Source organism: Budorcas taxicolor, chromosome 8, assembly GCF_023091745.1.
Source record: "Budorcas taxicolor isolate Tak-1 chromosome 8, Takin1.1, whole genome shotgun sequence".
In the NCBI taxonomy this organism is placed as follows: domain Eukaryota; kingdom Metazoa; phylum Chordata; class Mammalia; order Artiodactyla; family Bovidae; genus Budorcas; species Budorcas taxicolor.
This window is the reverse complement of record NC_068917.1, coordinates 66,185,926-66,204,297: the sequence shown is the minus strand read 5'-3', so window position 1 is coordinate 66,204,297 and position 18,372 is coordinate 66,185,926. Positions and strand designations below refer to the sequence as shown.

At 49.2% G+C, this 18,372-nt stretch overlaps 1 protein-coding gene across 1 annotated transcript in view; it reads left to right on the top strand.

The window, feature by feature from the left end:
- GABBR2 (gamma-aminobutyric acid type B receptor subunit 2) overlaps nucleotides 1-18,372 on the top strand; it is a 367,577-nt gene that overhangs the window by 301,759 nt on the left and 47,446 nt on the right. The window contains exons 12-13 of the mRNA XM_052644771.1: nucleotides 6,158-6,265; nucleotides 13,245-13,367. Of these exons, the coding sequence (XP_052500731.1) occupies nucleotides 6,158-6,265; nucleotides 13,245-13,367 (231 nt within the window). The remainder of the gene's footprint in view (nucleotides 1-6,157; nucleotides 6,266-13,244; nucleotides 13,368-18,372) is intronic.

Sequence of the window (18,372 nt, the reverse complement as noted above, 5' to 3'; positions counted from 1 at the left end):
GCCAGTGTAGGAGATGCAGGTTTGATCCTTGGATCAGGAGGATCCCCGGGAGTAGGAAATGGCAACCCACTCCAGAATTCTTGCCTGAGAAATCCTATGGACAGAGGAGCCTGGTAGGCTAGTCTGTGCTCAGTTGCTTCAGCTGTGTTCGACTGTTTGTGGTCTGATGGACTAGAGCCTGCCAGGCTCCTCTGTCCATGAGATTTTTATTGGCACCTGGAGTGGGTTGCCATGCCCTCCTCCAGGGGTTGGTGTTGCAAAAGAGTCAGACACAACTTAGCAACTAACAACAACAATTAGAAACAGAATCATTATAGCCCTTCAGAACCTTCTAGTTTATTTGGCATCATAGAACCACCCAGAAGGAAGATACATGGGATGAAATCAAATAAAACTTCCCCAGTGCAGGAAATGCCCGGTAACACCCTGATACACGGGGTCTTCCAAGGTCTGCTTGAATCCATGGAGTGATGGGGAGCTCACTACCTCACAGATACTTCATTGCGAGGAAGGGACCACTGAGGCCATAAGCTCAGCCTCCTTTGCCATTCAGTGCTTCAGTTCCCTCTGTGGTCTTCCTTTCATGTGCTTGCACATTTTTGGTGACAGAGCTCTCATTACCTCCTAAGCGAGCCCACCTAGCCCGATCACCCCCTCAGTGCTGGGTCCAGAGATTTAAAGGTGGGCAGTGTAGGCCCTGCACCATATTGCAGGAGAGGCAGGCAGGTAACCAAATAGACATGATCTCAGTGTGACCAGCACAGCAGAGACATGGGTGAGGACAGAAGTCACAGGGAGGAGGCAGCTGTGACCTCCTTGCAAGACCTGAGAGGGCTTCTTAGTGGAGGTGGCCTGTGAATCCAGGTTTTGGAGGACTCATGAAAATTTGCGAAGGAACTTAGCGGGGATGGCATTCTGAGTGGAGGAAATAGCCAGTTCCAGGCCCCCAGCATGAGCCGTGTGGTGTGCAGGGATGCTGAAGCAGTGTGGGATTACTAGGATGCGAAATGCTGTGTGGGGAGTAGCAGGAGCAGTGTGGATGATGGAGGGCACACTGCTAAGAATCTGGAGTTTAACCTGTGGGCTCAATGGGGCAATAAAGGGTTTAAACTCAAGGAGACTTGCTGAGATTTGCTGTGGAGGATTGTTCCTCCTGGGGGGTATTTGATGGATGAGCAGCAGGTGAGCCGAGGGGCAGGAGGCTCGTGCCATCTTCCTGTCAGCAGTGATAAGGAATACATGGACGAAAGCCAAGTCTTGATTAAGAACCTCAGTCCTTTACACACCTTCGTTCATCTCATCCACACAACCACGAAGGTGGATACATTAGTTGCCCCCACTTCACAGATGAGCAAACTGAGGCTCAAAGAGGTTATGTGACCTGCCCAGGTTCACATAGATGGTAAGTGACAGAGAAAGGACCGGAACTTCTGTCAGTCTCCAGAGTCTCCGCTCGTAATGGCTCATCTGGATGACACCACGGGAACAGAGAGAAGGGGTTACCAACAAGAGACGTGGGAGTAAGACTGTCGTCAAAGTCCTGGAAGCAGATGGAGTCCACCTGGGTGCTTCACTAGAGAGGCGCAGTGAAGGGACCACCTATAGCGGTGTGGGTGGGGTTAAGGAAGCTGGTATAGAGGCCATCGCAGGAAGCCCTCACCACTCCTGGGCCTGAAGGGGTAAAGAAGGAGGGTCTTCCTATACCCAGAGAGGCCAGACCACGAATGGAGCCCAGCTGCAGCCAGAGCTGGCACAGATGCTGTGGCCACAGGGAGTGCACACCCCATCTTCTCTCTCCTGCCCGCTCCAGTCTCCTGATGGTACCCTCCATCAAGACAGAAAGCAGAAAGCAAAGGAGCTGGGAGGTGCTGGTGTGGGGCCCCACCTCTTAGAGCATGGGAAGGGGAAGGAGAAGCACTTGGGGACTGAATAGGAAAGTGTGGGGGGAGAGGAGAGGGTTCCTGGGGGACTTCCAGGTCCCTATTTCCAGTGACAGGTGGATAAAGGCACCATCCCTGCCTGAATCGGCCGGCAGTTGAGCTACTCAGCAGAAGGGCTGATGGGCTCAGCTCTGGCTCCAGAGCGTGAAGCTTTGGTAAACACCTAAGTGTCACCTTGGTCTCCATGATGGTGGCATATGCAGGTCTGGAGCTCAGAAGAGAGGTAGGAGCTGGGAAAAAGCTAAGGGAATTGTCAGCACAAGGAGAATGGTTGACGCCTGAAGGTGGGAATGATAACCCAGGGACTTTTAGGACACTCTTAGGACAAAGCGGATTCAGGACTGAGCCCCAGGGTCTATTTCCATCTTAAAATGATGGTGGCAGAGTGGAGAGAGAAATTCTACCTCCTTTTGCAAAGGCCAAGCCCAGGGGTAACCCTGAGCAGAGGCAGCCCAAGGTGGGTGGCTCTGCTGGTAGGGGTCCCACTCTCCTGCTTTCAGAATATTTCTTCTACTGTTTCATCATTGTCTGAAGAGCTCCAGATTGTCTCCAAAGGGACGTGAATCCCCTGGGATCATCTTGTGGAGGAATATATTACAGCCTTTCTTACTTTATATGTAGAAAAAATGAAAGAAATTGAAGGTGACAGTCGCTCAGTCCTGTCTGACTCTTTGCGATCCTATGGACAGTAGCCCATCGGGCTTCTCTGTCCATGGGATTCTCGAGGCAAGAATACTGGAGTGGGTTGCCATGCCCTTCTCCAGAGGATCTTCCTGACCCAAGGACGAACCCTGGTCTCCTGCATTGCAAACAGATTCTTTACTGTCTGAGCCACCAGGGAGGCTGTGGAAGAATATATTACAGCCTCTACTTCCTTTACATGTAGAGAAAATGAAAGAAATTAAGCTTTACTAAAATCTAATGGCAGTGGGTGTGTATGGTGGTCTCATGCAGGAACTCTCCTGAGGACGGAGTGGTTGGTCAGCTGTGACACCAGCCAGCCCCAGGGCATTGTGTCCAGGGTCCCGGGATGAGCCCCAGCTCAGTGATTCTCTAGGAGGACTCAGCATAGACGTGTACTCACAGCAGCGATTAATTACAGAGACAGAAGGTAAAGCAAAATCAGCAAAGTGAAAAGGCTCGTGGAATAAAGTCACGGGGAACCAGGTGCGAGCTTCCCAGAGCCTCTCCCAGTGGAGTCACATCGATGCCCTTAATTCCCCAGCAGTGACTTGTGACAGCCCATGAAGTGTATACCAGGGAACTCAGCAGACACTCAGCGCCCACGGTTTTTACTGGGGGCCAGTCACCTAGGTCCCCTCTCCCAAACACTTACCCAAACTCCAGGCTCTCAGAAGGAAGGCAGATTTGTGGCATAAAACACACTATTTGCACAAACCGTTCAGGCACAGAGTCACTCTTATCACTGGGCAAATGGTGGGACCCTCCCCAAACCCAGGTTCTCAGACACCAGCTTAAGTGAACCTTGCCAGCAGGTCTTGGGCCCTGTAGGTTCCCTCTTTTCTGCCCAGGATCCTCACCCCATTCTTTTCTTCCAGTTTATGGCACCATATTGCAGTTTCCAGATGCCCAGGTAAATGTATATCGTTGAGTTTCAACTAACTTAACTCATTTGTACTATTATGTCTTAATGAGTTTGGCCCTACAGAGTAGACAAGTGGCCTGAAAATAATGACCCCAGAGAAAGCATAAGTCAAAGCAAATATAATAATGCCTAGCATATTGAAGTAATACTTTTACCCAGAGTGTGAGGTCTTTGTCTGCCACATTCTGAAGAAAAATATTCCATCTCTTACCGTCCTTTTTAAAATGTCCTTGTTCTGTATGTATTCATATTTTAAATGGTTTTTGCTGATAGAGGAACATGGTCAAAAACACTTGGAGGCCACTGGTCTTCACACAACCACTAGCTCTCAAAGTGTACTGAAGTTAGCCAGGGAAGTGTTCTCAGGCTGGCCAGCTGCTTGCCCAGGTGTGCTGTGCTGGCAGCTGCCTCCTGGGCAGGGTGGACCCGACTGGGGTCAGGAGGCTCTCTGCGAGACAGAAAGCAGGATGTGGAGGAGAAAGGGCTGGACTAGGTCAAGGTCTTGAGTTCTAGTCTTAGCTCTGGAGCCAGGTTGCATGGTTGAGAGAAATACCTCAATGCCCTGAGTCTCAATTACTTCATCTACAAAGGGGTTTTCTCACTCAACTGATGACTCCAGAAAAAATCACCCTGGTTTTGGTGGTGGTTGTTTTATTCATTTGTTTTTATCATTATATATTTAGCTTCTGACCTAGCAATCGTTATTGAATGAACAGATGAATGAAATGACCTGTAAGGTCCTATGTAACTCCCAACAGGCTAGGGATGTGAAATCTTATCACTGAATAAGCTCAGGTCTAAGTTCCCAATAATTGACTCCCTCCCTATCTCTGTTCTGCTTACTTTTCTTGCATCCTTGTTTTATAATATGGTCATCCTACACCTTCTGTAGAGTACTGTGATTCATTCTTGCCTGTCTGAAATTTTTGAAATTTATTAAAAAAAAAAAAAGATTGAGTCCTCACCCGTACCATTATCAGCATTCACACCTCATGTGTCTGTGTTTCTGACCAGTCGCATAATGCTGTTGTCTTTCCTTAGGGTGTTGGTCTTTCCATCTCCCTAGCCAGTTCCTATTTTTGCAGATAAAATGGAAAGGGGAAATGTTCTGTCTCGAAGAAGCTGGGAAGACATGTTGCTAAAAGGCAGAGTGAAGGGACTGCATGAAGGGAGCATATCTGGGAACCTCCTACACAACTGCCCACAGCCCTGTGCTGGATGGGCCGCTGAGGCCTAGCAAACCTGCTGGGCTCTGGACATGGAGAGCTGACCTGTCCACCCTAGCCGTTTCTCTCTTCCCTAATATACCCACCTTCCTTCTGAGTTCAGCCGAGGCAGGTGGGGGCCTTTCAGAGGTTAACTCCGCTCAGCAGAGCTGAGGAAGAGCAGAGGAAAGACCATCGCCTAGAACCAGGGCTCACAGAGCATACAGCCTTTTTGTCCCTGTGAGTGGGAGGCCCCAGAAAGTAGTGGCACACAGCCCAGGGTTGGCCATGTTTGGGGGCCCAGGAGATGCGTCTCCTGGGTCTTAGAGGGTGTCTAGGCCAGCCAATGAGGGTGGACTCAGGAGATGCTGGGGCCTGGCCACGATGGCAGTGCAGGTGGAGAGTGGGCACCCAGGATGCCCCCACGACCTAACAGATGGTTACCGGCCACCCCCGCCTGCAGGAATCAGGCTCTCTGCTCTTATCAGGGCTGGTGGTTTCTGGCAGCCACCAGCCTGGGGCCAGGGATCAGGGCACACTTTAGTCCTGGGGATCAGGTGAGAGCCAGATAAAACCTTAGTCCTAAGCAAGGACCCCAGGTCCAAGTGTGGGCTCAGGGACCAAGGCTAGATCCAGGCAGCATCCCTCCTGTCTTTCTCTAAAGGCCTGAAGAGATAGGCCCAAGGTGGGAGTGGGAGGGTCACAGCCCCTCCCCTCTGGCCTTCCACCCCATCACTGAGCATCCCCTCATGACGGCCGGGAGCTGGGCTGGTGCAGCTGCCAGCCTGGTGTCCCCGGGGCCAGTTCTGGCTGAGTCCCGCCCTGCCTAGCAGAGTGGCCGGGTCACTAATACCAGAGAAGGGCCATACAAGCTTGTTGTCCTGCCCCATCTCAGCCCCCATGGCTCAGCGCCCTCCCCTCCCCACTGTCGACACCCCAGGAGCAAGGAGAACTGTAGAAGAGCTTCCTGGGGCCGCCTGGTCTCCTAGAGACTTGGGTGAGGAGGCAGAGAAATCAGCAATTATGGTCACCTCGCAGGCATGCAAAAGGCCGTCAAGGAAGGAAAGGAGGAAGGGAGGACCGGAAGGCTGGTCTGTAGCCCCTAAGTGGTCCCGGGGACCCTCTGTGGCTCTCTCAGTGACTGGGCTGTGGCCCCATGGAAGGCAGAGGTTGAATCTCACATGTCTCTGCACCTAGGGCCCTGGGTCTGGTGAGTGATCGATAGAACTGAAGGTCTATCAGATTGACATGTGACGGAAGGACTGCTGATGCTTGTGAAACTCCACCATATGTAAACTAGAGCATCTGCCCCTACCATCCGGAGTCCCACTGTTGGGACACTCTCATAAAAGACAAGGTCCATCCACCTGGGAGATGTTGACCCTCTGTTTTCTCATGGCCTCTAGGTCAGGACCTGGATTCTCACCGTGGGCTACACCACCGCCTTCGGGGCAATGTTTGCAAAGACATGGAGAGTCCACGCCATCTTCAAAAATGTGAAAATGAAGAAGAAGGTAATGGCTCCTTCTGTCGCAGAGTATTTGCAGTGTTCACCCAGTATTTATTCTTAAAAGACTTCTTAGGCGCCTGCTGTACAGCCAGGCGCTGGGCTGCCTGCTGGGGATTCAAGCTAAACACAACCCTCCCCCACTTCCCAACCCAAACCCCCAACACCTTCAGCCTCCTGGGGAGATCAGACGCTTTACAAATTGTTTACAAGACGGGGTAATAAGGGCTGGTTGGGTGCATATGGGGATGCTGGGGTATAGCACTCAGGGAGGGGTCAGTGTAGTAAGTGACACCTGGTCCAAGACCTGGAGGCTGAGAGGGAGGCAGAGGCTGAGCGGTTACCCATCTCCAAGAGGGAACAATGTACAGGGAGGTCTGGGTGAGGGAGGGGAGAGTTCAGCTGCTGAGGGGTCCATGGGGACAGGGTACAAGAGGAGGCTGCAGGGGAAGGCAGGAGCCACAGTTAGGAATTTGAACCTGTGGGCAGTGAGAAGCCCTTGAAAGAGAAAAGTGAAGCAGGGAAGGGCCTGATGCAGTGCTGCTGTTTTCAGAGAGGCCCTTAGAGGACAGGAGCCCTGCCTTCGTGTGGAAGGAAAGCGTTTGCCACCCGTGTCGTTGACTGTAAACACCGTGTTGATCAAACTCAACCCTTAGGAAGCATTCAGAGAGCTTTCCCCACACTGGTCTTTTTTAACTCCTCCGACAGCTGGCACTTATTTTCCCTTACTCCTAGAGAAAAATTCAGGCAAGTCTCCTGACTTAGAAGGTTGTCTGGTCAACGACGAATACATGGGGTCAATCATCACATTCAAAACCCCAGACTGCATTCAGAGGCAGCTCCTCTCCCTCCCCCAGCTTGTTCTGAGCAGTCGGTCACCTGCCCTGGGAGAGGAGCAGCTGTGGATGAGCTAGCTGCCTTTCTGTCTTGCCAGGCTGAGTTTCTTCCCCACCATCCCATCTCCAAGGTTTCTGAACCCTCCAGAGTTGGGGCTTCAAGTGGTGGAAGGGGCAGGAAGACCTCACTTGCCAGGAGCGGCATTGACCTTGCTGCTCCTGAGAGGATAAGCGGGCCCTTTAGGCGCTCATGGGCTTCCCTCATGGCTCAGTTGGTAAAGAGTCTGCCGGCAATGCAGGAGACCCTGGTTCAAGTCTTGGGTTGGGAAGATCCGCTGGAGAAGGGATTGGCTACCCACTCCAGTATTCTTGGGCTTCCTTTGTGGTTCAGCTGGTAAAGAATCTGCCGGCAATGCAGGAAACCTGGGTTCGGTCCCTGGATTGGGAAGATCCCCTGGAGAAGGGAAAGGCTACCCACTCCAGTATTCTGGCCTGGAGAATTCTGTATAGTCCATGGGGTTGCAGAGTCGGACACAATTGAGCGACTTTCACTTTCACCTTAGGCTCTCATGGAGTCCTTCTGTGGGATTTTCAAAGCCCCCATTACTGGGACTTACTCTCCTGCAGCGTCCCCAACATGGGAAAATACTCCCCTGCTTGGCCACTTGTAGCTCCTTCCCCAGGCACGTGGCAGTGCCCCACTCCTGGGCTGGCCTCTCCAGCTTGCCTTGGGCACAGCCCTCCCTCACCCGGAGCCCACACTGCTGCTCAGGAGGCACTTATACATCCTTCACTCCTACACACTCAGGGGTGGAGACTGATCCGGCTGTAGCCGCTTGCCCTCTTCTCCACGCTGGAGCAGCTGACCTGTCATCCTCCCTGGGGTTTCTCAGGCAAGAGTCAGACATAGGCTCACCAAGTCCCCAGGCTGCAGAGAGCCTAGCATTCAAGCCATCTGAGTGTTCTCCTTAAGCCTCCTCCCTCTTGACCTGAGGTCATAGAGGAAGCATATCCCCCATCCTCTCACCTGGAGATGAGGTGAGATAACATCATGACACCACTTTCCAAAAGTCCTCTTCTTGATTCATCTCCTCTATCCCCCATGTCCCCCCTCACATACTTTTTAAACCCCTGATATGTGTAAAACCCATTCACAGACATGTCCTTCGAAGATCCTGCACTGTGACCTCACCCTACTCTGGATCATGGTGCCTCTTTTCCAGTTCTTCATCCCAAACTTGCATTTGCCATCCTGTTACCTGGGTCATGAGCCCTCGTGCCCGTGCAGACAGCAGCGAGCCCAAGGTGGCGGGGCCAGCAGGCACAGCAGGAGAGCAGGCTTCTACTCCCTGCTTCACCGCTGACCTGCTGTGGGTCCTTTTGGCAAACCTCTTCGTCTCTTCCCTGCTGGGATGAAGGGCTTCCCTGGTGGCTCAGATGGTAGAGAGGCTGCCTGCAATGCCGTAGACCCGGGTTTGATCCCTGGGTCAGGAAGATCCCCGGAGAAGGAAGTGGCAACCCACTCCAGTATTCTTGCCTGGAGAATCCCATGGACAGAGGAGCCTGGTAGACTGCACCCCATGGGGTTGCAAAGAGTCAGACACGACGGAGCGACTAACACACATGCACTTCATCTCTCAGGGCCTCTGCTTCCTTGTCTGTGGAATGGGGGTGTGCTGAAATGGTATTGTCTCCTGAGCTGTGATTCTGTCTCTGCCCAGTGGTACCTCTCAGGTGTCAGCCCCACCACCTGCCTCCTCACCACCAGGGCTATTCTAGGAACTGCTCTCCAGATAGGGGAGGGGAGCTGTAGCCTCATTCTCTGTTCCCAGCCCCCCCTTACCGGACCATCTTGGGAAAAATACAGGCTGCGTTTGGAGGGAGAAAAGAGCTCAGCTTTGCCACCCACTGCCTGTGCTCACCTGGAAGGCCTTGCTCTCACTGGGCCTCAGGAGCATTTGTGACACACCCTTCTGTCTGTAAAATGAGGAGCCTGGCCACCTGGTCCTCCTCCGAGCTGACAATCAGAGCCCATTAGAATCAAATGGGAGCTTTTGAAAACTACAAGAAGTAACCCAGCCCACACCTCCTGGGCTGGAGCTGGCCAGTAGGAGTTACTAGACTTCCCCAAGTTGTACCAATATACAGCCTGGGTTTCTGTCTAGACCAAGGTTACCCAGAGTATAAATTGTAAAGCAGCATCATTGGCATCACCTGGGAGCTTGTTAGAAATGCAGTTTCTTGGGCCCCCCCCCCAGCCCTAAGAGCCAGGTTCCTGCAGCCCGGGAATATGTGTTTCTACCTGCCCTCTCAGCGAAGCTGATGCCAGCCCAAGTTTGACAGGCACAGGCAACTTCTGGGGCCCCTCCCGCTCTGTGGGTCTCATTTATGAAAAGCCCATTGAGGTTTTGAAGAGTCAGTACTGGTTCCTTTCTGTCAGTATGTGACTCATGCATGTCATTATTGGTAATAAAGAACTAGCCTTTGTTTTCCAATACTCATGTGAGCACTAAGCAAGAGCACTCAGATTGTCTGGCAACAATTGACAGAACATGCCAGGGAAGACTTCAGGAGCTGAGTTGTCTGAAAACTCCGCGGGAGCTGGAGTTGTGATGTGGCCACAGCCTGCTATGCTGCCTGGGACAAGGGGACTTGCTGCACCCCCCAGGGGTTGGGCAAAGTGAGAGGCAGGCAGGTGTCCAGGGAGGGGGTCTGTCTGAGACACTGTCGAAGGCTTTGAGTACAAGATTCAGTCACCAGTTGAGTCTGTTGAGAAAATTATTTAAGCCAGATGAACACACCTTTCCAATGTGAGACATTTTTTGCTCTAGGCTTTCTAGTTATTCCAGTAACAGCCTTGTGGCACTAAAGCTGAGTATCATTTGTCAGCCAAATTAGAGGAGGTTAAGAGTATAGAAAAGAAATATTTACCTTTCACAGATCAAAATCTCAAGTCAGGAACCAGATCGCTTTGAAAGGGTTGTGGCAGTCACAGGGCAAAACTAGGATTGAATTCTCCGTGATTCCAACCTTTTATGGAGCCATAAGGTCAGTTTTTATTGTCATTGTTTGTATTTTTCTTGGGTTTTTTTTTTTAAGTTCAGACTTTTAAAAAGTGAGCCCCTTAATTTTTTTTACTGACACATATACAAGATTTAATTTGTAAATGCAGTCTAACACTTTTTTTCAGTCTTTTTATCCTTTTCTTCCTTCCCTGGCTCCCACTTCATCTGTCCTCCCTCTACCCACAGTGTCATGCCTTCCCCAAACACACACAAATACAAACTTTACCCCATACGGCTACATTTTTAAAGACATTAAGTGAAACAAAGCCTGCTATAGGAAGTATTGACATGTGGTGACTTAATGCTTCTAAATTCAGTGTTTTTATAGTATGTAACCTTTTTTTTCCTAAAGATCAATCGTAAAATCTTGAATTGAGAAGCCTCACTACCACCATCTTTATTCTGCCTCTTATTCTTACTAGGACCAAGTTGAAACATTGAGACTAAAGCAGTAACTCAGAGATGAGATCTTCTGTTTTGTAGCCAGATGTTTTTTGGAAGACAAAGAACATTTACTACATATATAACTTGATACTGTTGTAAATAATACCATCAGGCTCAGAATTTCATCCAGGTTCAGCTTCAAGAAAATGCCAGGATGAGTATCTGTCATCTGAGTGATGGCAGGAAGGCAGGACCACTGGTTGTACAACACAGGGGCACCATCCACACTCTATTCCTTCTGGAATGGCATCCCTGGAAGTAGGCAATGAGCTGAGCCTAGTGGAAGACCAGTCTGAACCAAGTCAAAATATCTGAAGTCTTTTGAAGAAATAAAGAAATGCCATTTTTTCAAAAGAATGTGTCAGCCAACTTTTCCTGTAAAAAGTCAGATAGTAAGTATGTTCGGCTTTGCAGGCCATACAGTCTCTCTCACAGCCACTTAACTCTGCTGTTGTAGAACCAAAGCAGCCAGAGACAAACACATAAATGCGTGGATGTGACTGTGTTCCAATAAAACTATTTACAAACAGTGGGCCAAATTCATATTCTGCTGATCTGTGCCCTGAAAAACCATGGGGAGTAACATTTAATAATAATAGCTGACATCTACTGATCAGGAACTGTAAACCAGACTACGCTGCTGCTGCTAAGTCGCTTCAGTCGTGTCCGACTCTGTGCGACCCCATAGACGGCAGCCCACCAGGCTCCCCCGTCCCTGGGATTCTCCAGGCAAGAACACTGGAGTGGGTTGCCATTTCCTTCTCCAGTGCATGAAAGTGAAAAGTGACAGTGAAGTCGACCAGACTATGGTAATCTATCAATTTGTGTGGTCATCATCCCCTATTGTGTAGATGAGGAAACTGGCTCAGACGGATTAGGAAATTTACCAAGGACACACAGCTAGTTAGTAAGACTTAAACTCAGATCTGATTCCAGAACTTGATATTTAATTGTTCCTGGGTGCCTTCACTCCCAATCTCTCATTCGGTGAGGACGGAGCACTAGTAACCTCCTAGCCTCAGAGAGAGAACTGAGTTTCATGGCATCAATGTGCACAGGCATAACGGGGGAGAGTTTGTGCAGCTTTTGAAGAGAAAGCTGAACAATAAGGAAGTGAGGGAAGCTGGGTGAGCAAGTAGGGAGCCCCCTTCCAGCCTGCCCTAAGTTCCTCAGGCATTTCTTCCTTTTGCCCCGATTTCTCAAGCCTAACAGGGTATGACCTAGTTCCCCTGAGGGCAAGGGTCAAGCCAGGTTTCTAAAGCTATCAGGGGTTCCCTGAATGTTTCTGTAAAATCTCAGATGATGGGACCTGGTCAGCACCCCGCCCCCAGGTCAAGTGATTTTGGTGGATTTGATCCCTCTGGCCTTAACTCAGCAATACTCTCTTGTTCTTTTCACAGTTTAGCCACAGAGGCCTCTTGAGTTTTTATTTCTCCTTTAAGGATGGCTTTAATCATTAAAAGCCAGACCTGGTGATATTTCTTAAGCTTCTACTTCAGTTTTGTTGTCTATTTTTCTGTAGTCTTTTCCAGAACTACTTCATCACATTAGCTTTTATTTGGCATTGGGGCAGGGGTAGGGGAGGGGGGCGAGGACACATAAACACCCACTGAGTGAAATACAGGTTCGCTTTGCCCCTGACAGCATTTGTCCCCAGGCCAGTCCCCATCAAATGGACATAAAGTGGGGTGGGAATTTCACAGTGTAATAAAGATATCCCCAGCTGCAAAGTGCAACAGGAGTTATATTTCTTCTTTATATATTCCTTCATCTCAATTCAATCCATCAAACTTTAAAAGTACCAACTGCATGCCAGGCCCTGTTAGGTGCTGAAGGTAAACAAATAAATAAAACAGGCTTCCCTTCTGTCTGGAGTTCCCCAGTTTACTGAGGAAGGTAGACTGTATACAACTTAATACAGCACTTGGTCACTGTAGCATCTGGTAGGTACTATAAATGTTTGAGGGTGTGCTCTCTGGAGAGAGGAGGAGCTTGCAGGCTTTAACTCTTAGTAGCTCTATTCCACTGAGCAAGTTACATAGCCCCCAGTGTTAGCCTCAGTTTCTTCAGCTGAATTATGGGAATAATAACAGTTATCTGCCTTCATATAAGACGATATATATAAAACAATCAACCTCGAGGCAGGCACAGTGTTCACTAAATGGTAGCATTTGTATTTATTCTCCTTCTTGTAGTTACTACTATTACTAGTCATAATAATACGTATTGAACTTAATGCTGTAGGAGTAATTAGTTCTGCTGTGGGAGTTAGGGAGGCTTCATGGAGGAGGTGACAGGGCATCTGAGTCTCTAAGGATTTTAGCACTCTGTCACACAGACAGAGTGTTTTAGACAAAAGAACCAGCACCCATGAAGGCCTGGGGTGAAAAACGACAGCAGAGCCAGAGCCTGGGAGTCATCAAACTTAACTCAGTGTATGTGTGTATCTGGGGTGTAGATAAGCCAAGCTCACGGAAGGCCTTGAATGCCAAGCAAGGGAGCTTGTCTGGATTTACCCCGTGGGTGATGGGGAGCCCAGGGGAATTTTCAGGTGGAGCCATTCACTCACCAGCTGACCCACCCCCTTGGCTGCTGTTTGCGAGGCCCTCTTACGTCCCTTCTGCCCTGGCCCTCTCTGCAGATCATCAAGGACCAGAAACTGCTTGTGATCGTCGGGGGCATGCTGCTGATTGACCTCTGCATCCTGATCTGCTGGCAGGCTGTAGACCCCCTGAGAAGGACGGTGGAGAGGTACAGCATGGAGGTAAGCGCCCGGCACCAGCCAGGGGGAGGCCGTATGTCTCCCCGGCTGCCCCAGGTGTGCTTCTTGAGAAGAAATCAAGGTGATTACGAGGAACTCATCATAGCTCTGTGTGGACCCACGATCCCTGTCAGGAGCGTCTCCTTATTTCTGTTCCTTTCCCTTGAGATCTGTGTTACTCAGGAAGGCCAAATATAAGGTCGTCACTCCTGGGAAAAGATGGTGAGTTTGCCTAGATGTATTACTATATGAGGAATTAAGGAGAAAGTTTGGTTTGTTTAAACCAGTGTATTCTTTACACATTGTAGAAGCCCCCATTTATATGATGCTTCAGTCAAGAAATTACATTGCTTTTTTCATCTCTCCTTTAAAGTGAGTTCCCTCAGGACTGCTGTTAGGGAATAAACACTCTGATAGCTCCTTCTAGTTACTAGAGAATCTTCAAAGTGATGTCTTGTCAAAAAGGAGAACCTTACATAAAAGTACCGTTAAATATATATTTTAGTAGTCTTGCATTTGGCCTTGCTCTTAACTCACATTGGCCTTCCTAGGATGCTCCAGTTAGGGAAGTTCACAATTAAGGAAGTTGTAGTGATGACTTTCTCTTAGAAGAGTTAAAGATGCCTTTGTTGGAAAGAGCCAGCTTGAAGGCAGTGCCTTTACTATCTGATTTCTCTATAGGTTAGCAGATTCTATTGAGAAAACTGGAGTTTTCTCTAGTGCTCTCACTGCATTATTAGGGAAATCTTTTTGTGGGATTTAGTGTGAATTTTAAAACTAAACTGGAAACAGTCATTTTTATGCATTGAGGACATAGGTGTTTATCCTTCTGGACAAGGTTGTCTAGCAAGTAAGTTGCCCAGCCTCATTTGTCTGGAGACAGGCAGAGGGTTCGCTGAGCCTAGTTAAGAAGTTATACAGTCAGAGCAGTGGCAGAGAATGCCGTTTCCTGACAACATGGATTTAGGGGAAGGATTTAGGGCTGTGTGCCTTCATCTCACTGCCTTAAGTGTCCATCCTGGGAGGAAGCAGGACTCCAGACAGGCAGAGCCACACTCTACAGAGGACAGACCTGTGCTGGCTGTGCTCGTGGGCCAAGGGGGCAGGAACTCAGCTGAGGTCCCTCAGGCAGATAGTCTGTGGCTGGAGGGGAGGTGATGTCTGGTCATCACTTGTCTGCACAATTGACAAAGGAGTGGCCCTGCCCCCAACTCCATCCCAGGGGAATTCACCACCCACCACCAGGATTTGGAAATCCAGACAGGTTGTGAACAGGAGGAAGAGCTGTTATTGGCTAACTGGGCCCCCTGGCTAGGGAGATGATAATCATAAGCAATCATGCCATTAAGAGTAATGATAATGATGCTAGTAGCTAGAGGTGTGTGTTAATTTCACTGAATTGTCACAGTAACTCTGTGGAATAGGTGCTATCCTGAATTCCCATTTTAATGATGAGGAAACAGAAACCCAGAGAGATTATATAAGGCACCTAAGGTGGCTCAGACGGTAAAAGAACCTGCCTGCAATGCGGGAGACCCGGTTTCTATCCCTGGGTTGGGAAGATCCCCTAGAAAAGAAAATGGCAACCCACTCCAGTATTATTGCCTGGAGAAGTCCATGGACAGAGGAGCCTGGCAGGCTACAGTTCACGGGGTTGCAAAGAGTCGGACAGGACTGAGCGACTAACACACGAAGGTCACCTTGCAGTTTGGTGGCAACACCGCCAACTATTGCCTTACCCACTTCCCCATCCTGTCTTTCAATGTACAACAGTGCTTTGTAGTTTTCAGGTGTTGTCATAGACTGTTGATTGGTCTGTGAAGTGGGTTGGGCAAAGAAGTGTTTTCACATTCTGCAGATAAAGCCTAAAATTAGGTAACAGAAATAGCAAGGCAGAGCCCGTGGGAAGACCTGGAGCTAGGGCAGGTGAGCAGAGAACAGACCTCGATGGCTTGGTGTTGAGCCCAGCGGCAGCCAGCAAGGCAGGGCGCTGCCTCCTTCACTCAGGATTAAGGTGGGGCTGAGATGCAACAGGGTCCCCAGGATCTGGCTGTGGCGGGAGAGGCTGCAGGGTTAGAGTCAGCCTGAATAAGCTGACTCCAGAAATAAATCCAGGAAACCTGTCCCCTTGGACCATTTACAGGAGATGGATCTTGCGCAGGCCATTAGTGTAAGTGACAGCTTACCATCACTCACACCACCTTCCTTCCTTGTTTTCTGTGGCAAGCACTGCTTCTCTCCATGGCTCTGTGCCTAGAGGCTGAGCCCATTCCAGACCTTCCAGGGAATGGCTCTCAAACGGAGGAGCTGCCGGGTGCCACGGAAGTGCTGCTCTGTGTGGAAGAGCCTGGGAAGGAGGGGTCCCGCCGGTGGCCTCTAGCCTTCTGAAGGGGGTCTGGCCACATCCCCGGATCAAGGCCCCGGTGCCCTGTCTCTGTGTTTCTCTTTAAGTATCTGCTGAGATTTCTCTCCGAAGCTTTTCTGGCTTGATCCTCTTTTGCTCCTCTAATTTTAGGGTTGCCCTGTCATTCTGTTGCCATGGCAGCAGAACCTTTGATTTGTCCACCCGCAGTCCTGTCGGTTTATTGTCATTTTCCCACCAAGCATCGCCAAGCTGTCGGTTGATCTCCCTTGGACCCTCCTCTGACAGACTCAGCCGGATGACTGAGCAGTGTGCCCAGGGACTGAGGGTCCTAAATTCTCCTTGAGGGGCTGTTTTCCCCAGAACCCCCAGGGAGAGAGAAAGTTTATGCTTGGGGGTGAGGTGATGAACGACCTCTGTGGTCTGTTCTCTCCTGTCCTCAGACCACACCAGCCCCGGATGCCTTTGGTCTCCCTGGATGCTCTGAACACCTCAGGAGTCCAACTGCAGGCTTGCTCTGTGTTGCACTTTCAAGCCTTTGTCCGTGCTGTCCCCTTCTTCCAGAACCTTTTCTGACAAGTAAATGAACTTCAGTTTCGGGTCCCTGTATTAGCTGATGTGTTCCTGAGCTCCACCAGATTTAAGCCCCTGCTCCTCCCCACTCCTGTCCCCAGCATCTAGGTGTTCCTCTTGGGACACTCAGCATGTCTGGTTCATCGCTGCTGTGTGCAGCTCTGCCCTGCCCACCCCTGCGGGGCTGCCCACATCTGCAGGACAGGGCTTTGTAGATCACCCTCCTGAACCGAGACCTCACCTCCCTGGGAGACAGGGGTGAACACCGTAGTGTGACCTTGAGCTCGTGGGGCCATGGCTAGTGAGGGCAGACAGTACACGTGCAGATAAGCACAGTCACTTCAGACTGCATAGATTCTGGTAGCAGCTGGAAGCAAATAAGCAGGGTGACAGGCTCGAGAATAACAGAAGAGTTCTGGAATGACTTGTGGAAGAGGTTCTCTCAGTGCAAGTGTCTGGGAAATGAAACTGATTCTGGAATCCTACTGGGGGCTTCCCAGCTCCACCTTTACTCATTTGTATGTAACAAATATTTGTACAATACTTGTCATGTGCTAGATATTATTCTAAATACATGATTTTTAACAGTTTTAAAAAGTTTTTATACTTACTAGGTTTATAGAAAAATTTAATGGGAAGTATAGAGAGTTCCACGTATGTCCTCCCCCAAACATCATCGTTTCCCCCACTATTAACATCTTGCGTTATGTGGTGTATTTGTTACAACTGATGAACCAATACTGATACATTAGTATTCGCTAGAGTCCACAGTTAACATAGAATTCACTCTTCATGTTGTACATTCTACGTCCTGTGCTTAGACGCTCAGTCATGTCTGACTCTTTGCGACCCCGTGGACTGAGCCCGCCAGGCTCCTCTGTCCATAGAATTCTCCAGGCAAGAATACTGGAGTGGGTTGCGATGCCCACCTCCAGGGGATCGTCCCAACCCAGGGATGGAGCCCAGGTCTCCCACATTGCAGGTGGATTCTTTACCATCTGAGCCAGCAGGGAAGCCCAAGAATGCTGGAGTGGGTAGCCTATCCCTTCTCCAGGGGAACTTCCTGACCCAGGAATCAAACCAGGGGTTCCTGCAATTGCAGGTGGGTTTTTTACCAGCTGAGCTACCAGGGAAGCCCCGTACATTCTGTAGGCTTTGCCAAATGCATAAAGTTGTGTATCCACCATTACAGTGTTGCACAGAACAGTATCGCCGTCTGAAATACCCTCTATGCTTTACCAACCCCTGGCAACCACTGACCTTTCACTGTCTGCATGACTTTGCCTTCTCCAGAATGTCATATAGTTGAAATCACACATGATGTAACATTTTTAAACTGGCTTCTTTCACTTAACAACATGCATTTAAGATTCCTCCGTGTCTTTTCATGATTTGATAGCTCATTTCTTCTTATCACTGAGTAGTATTCTCTTGTATGGATATACCAGTTTATTTGCCCACTGAAGGACATCTTGGTTGCGTCCAAGTTTGGAATAAAGCTGCTATAAGTATTTTTGTGTAGAGTTTTATATGGACATAAGTTTTCAGCTAGTTTGGGTAAACACCTAAAACCAAGATTGCTAGATCATACTCTAAGATCATGTGTAGTTTTGCCAAACAATCAGTGACTTTTGCATTCACATCAGCAACGAGTGTGAGTGTCTGTCGCTCCATCCTGGCCAGCATTTGGCGTTGCCAGTATTCTGGGTTTTAGCCATTGTAATACGTGTAGTGGTACTACATTGTTGCTTTAATGTACAATTCCCTAATGACACATGGTGTGGAACATCTTTTTGTATGCTTATTTGCCACTTATATTTTTTCTTTGGTGAGGTATATGTTTAGATCTCTCGTGCACTTTTTAATTAGAGTTTTAAGAATTCTTTGTATATTTTAGTTTTTGTTTGTTGTTATTGTTTTTTGGCCATGTCTCACAGCTTGCAGGATCTTAGTTCCCCAACCAGGGATTGAACCCTGGGTTGTAGCAGTGAAACCACCAAGTCCTAATAAGTCGAATAAGTTGAATAAGTATCAGTTCTCTGACTTTTACTCTTCAGTATATTGTTGGCTATT